Raw genomic sequence first — 2573 nt, 5'->3', positions numbered from 1 at the left:
TTCAGTCCTCCCCCATCGATGGTGCCTTCAGCCTCTGGCAATTTTACAGCCTCTGCACTATCAGACAGTTCAGCTTTTACTTTGGGTATGGTGATATCAGCCCCAACCTTTGGCAGAGAGATCCCTACTTCTGGCCCTTTGATCTTGGGGACCTTGACGCTAGGCATCTTCACTTCAGGCATTTTGATTTTGCCCTTATCTCCAATCTCCACGTCCATGCTAGGTGCATCTACCTCCATTTCTGGCAGCTTAAGTTCAGCTTCAAGCTGCGCAGAGGGCAGTGTTATTTCCGTTATCAATTCTGCCTTGGGCAGGTCTGCTTCCATAGAAGGGACGCCGATTTCTGCCTCTGGTATACCTTTCTCTTTGGGCAGCGAAATTCCAAATTTGGGCATATGAAACCTGGGCATTTGGAACTTCCTATCCCCGCTTTTCAGCTTGACATCGGGGCCCTGCACAGAAACCTTTCCAGATGGAGGCTCTATGGCTACGTCGGGAGCTTTCAATTCCAGGCTGGCCAAGTCTTTTGGAATCTTTACTTCAGGAGATGATATGATAATGTCTCCTCCCTTCACTTCAGGTTTCTCAACCTGGATCTCAGCTTCGGGAAGAGAAATGTCCACTTTAGGCATACTGACATCCACATCGACTTTGGGGCCCTTGATGTCTGGTTTGGAGAATCCCATGCTAGGCATCTTGAACTTTGGCATGTGTATTTTCAGTCCTTCCCTGTCGATGGCGCCTTCAGCCTCTGGCAATTTTACCTCTGCACCATCAGACACTTCAGCTTTTACTTTGGGAACGGTGACATCAACCTCAACCTTTGGCAGGGAGATACCAACTTCTGGCCCTTTGACCTTGGGGACCTTGACGCTAGGCATCTTTGCTTTAGGAATTTTCATTTTGCCCATATCTCCAATCTCCACATCCAAGCTGGGTGCATCTACCTCCACTTCGGGCAGCTTAAGATCAGCTTCAAGTTGCGCAGAGGGCAATGTTATTTCCTTTTTCAATTCTGTCTTGGGTAAGTCTGCTTCCACAGAAGAGATGCCGATTTCTGCCTCTGGGATACCTGTCCCTTTGGGCATTGAAATTCCAAATTTGGGCATATGGAACTTGGGCATTTGGAACTTTCTATCTCCGCTTTCCAGCTTGACATCAGGGCCCTGCACTGAAACCTTTCCAGATGGAGGCTCTATGGCTACGTCGGGAGCTTTCAGTTCCAGGCTGGCAGAGTCTGTTGGAATCTTTTCTTCAGATGATGATATGGTAATGTCTCCTCCCTTCACTTCAGGTTTCTCAATATGGAGGTCAGCTTTGGGAAGGGAAAGGTCCACTTTAGGCATACTGACATCCACATCGACTTTAGGGCCCTTGATGTCTGGTTTGGGAAATTCCATCCTGGGCATCTTGAACTTTGGCATGTGTATCTTCAGTCCTGCCCCATCGATGGTGCCTTCAGCCTCTGGCAATTTTACAGCCTCTGCACTATCAGACAGTTCAGCTTTTACTTTGGTTATCGTGATATCAGCCCCAACCTTTGGCAGAGAGATCCCTACTTCTGGCCCTTTGATCTTGGGGACCTTGACACTAGGCATCTTCACTTCAGGCATTTTCATTTTGCCCTTATGTCCAATCTCCACGTCCAAGCTAGGTGCATCTACCTCCATTTCTGGCAGCTTAAGGTCAGCTTCAAGCTGCGGAGAGGGCAGTGTTATTTCCGCTTTCAATTCTGTCTTCGGCAGGTCTGCTTCCACAGAAGGGATGCCGATTTCTGCCTCTGGTACACCTGTCCCTTTGGGCAGCGAAATTCCAAATTTGGGCATATGGAACTTGGGCATTTGGAATTTCATATCCCCACTTTCCAGCTTGACATCGGGGCCCTGCACAGAAACCTTTCCAGATGGAGGCTCTATGGCTACGTCGGGAGCTTTCAGTTCCAGGCTGGCCGAAGCCGTTGGAATCTTTACTTCAGGTGCCGATATGGTAGTATCTCCTCCCTTCACCTCAGGTTTCCCAACATGGAGGTCAGCTTTGGGAAGGGAAAGGTCCACTTTAGGCATACTGACATCCACATCGACTTTGGGGCCCTTGATGTCTGGTTTGGAAAATCCCATCCTGGGCATCTTGAACTTTGGCATGTGTATCTTCAGTCCTCCCCCATCGATGGTGCCTTCAGCCTCTGGTAATTTTACCTCTGCACCATCAGACAGTTCAGCTTTTACTTTGGGAATGGTGATATCAGCCTCAACCTTTGGCAGAGAGATCCCTACTTCTGGCCCTTTGACCTTGGGGACCTTGACGCTGGGCTTCTTCACTTCAGGAATTTTCATTTTGCCCTTATCTTCAATCTCCATGTCCAAGCTAGGTGCATCTACCTCCACTTCTGGCAGCTTAAGTTCAGCTTCAAGCTGCGCAGAGGGCAGTGTTATTTCCGTTATCAATTCTGCCTTGGGTAGGTCTGCTTCCATAGAAGGGACGCCGATTTCTCCTTCTGGAACACCTTTCCCTTTGGGCAGCGAAATTCCAAATTTGGGCATATGAAACCTGGGCATTTGGAACTTCCTATCCCC

General features: G+C 48.8%; 1 protein-coding gene across 1 annotated transcript in view; it reads right to left on the bottom strand.

Moving 5' to 3' along the window:
* The window catches only part of LOC107286263 (protein AHNAK2), a gene marked incomplete at its 3' end in the record, with an annotated part of 14995 nt that extends 12440 nt beyond the window's left edge, over positions 1–2555 (bottom strand). Inside the window, exon 1 of the mRNA XM_015814612.1 lies at positions 9–2555. Within this exon, the coding sequence (XP_015670098.1) occupies positions 9–2555 (2547 nt within the window). The remainder of the gene's footprint in view (positions 1–8) is intronic.
* Positions 2556–2573: the final 18 nt, after the last annotated feature.

The sequence above is a fragment of the Protobothrops mucrosquamatus genome, unplaced genomic scaffold (genome assembly GCF_001527695.2).
Source record: "Protobothrops mucrosquamatus isolate PMUCROS unplaced genomic scaffold, P.Mucros_1.0 scaffold_90, whole genome shotgun sequence".
Classification (NCBI taxonomy): domain Eukaryota; kingdom Metazoa; phylum Chordata; class Lepidosauria; order Squamata; family Viperidae; genus Protobothrops; species Protobothrops mucrosquamatus.
The sequence above is the reverse complement of the archived record's forward strand: the minus strand, read 5'-3'. Positions and strand labels throughout refer to the sequence as shown.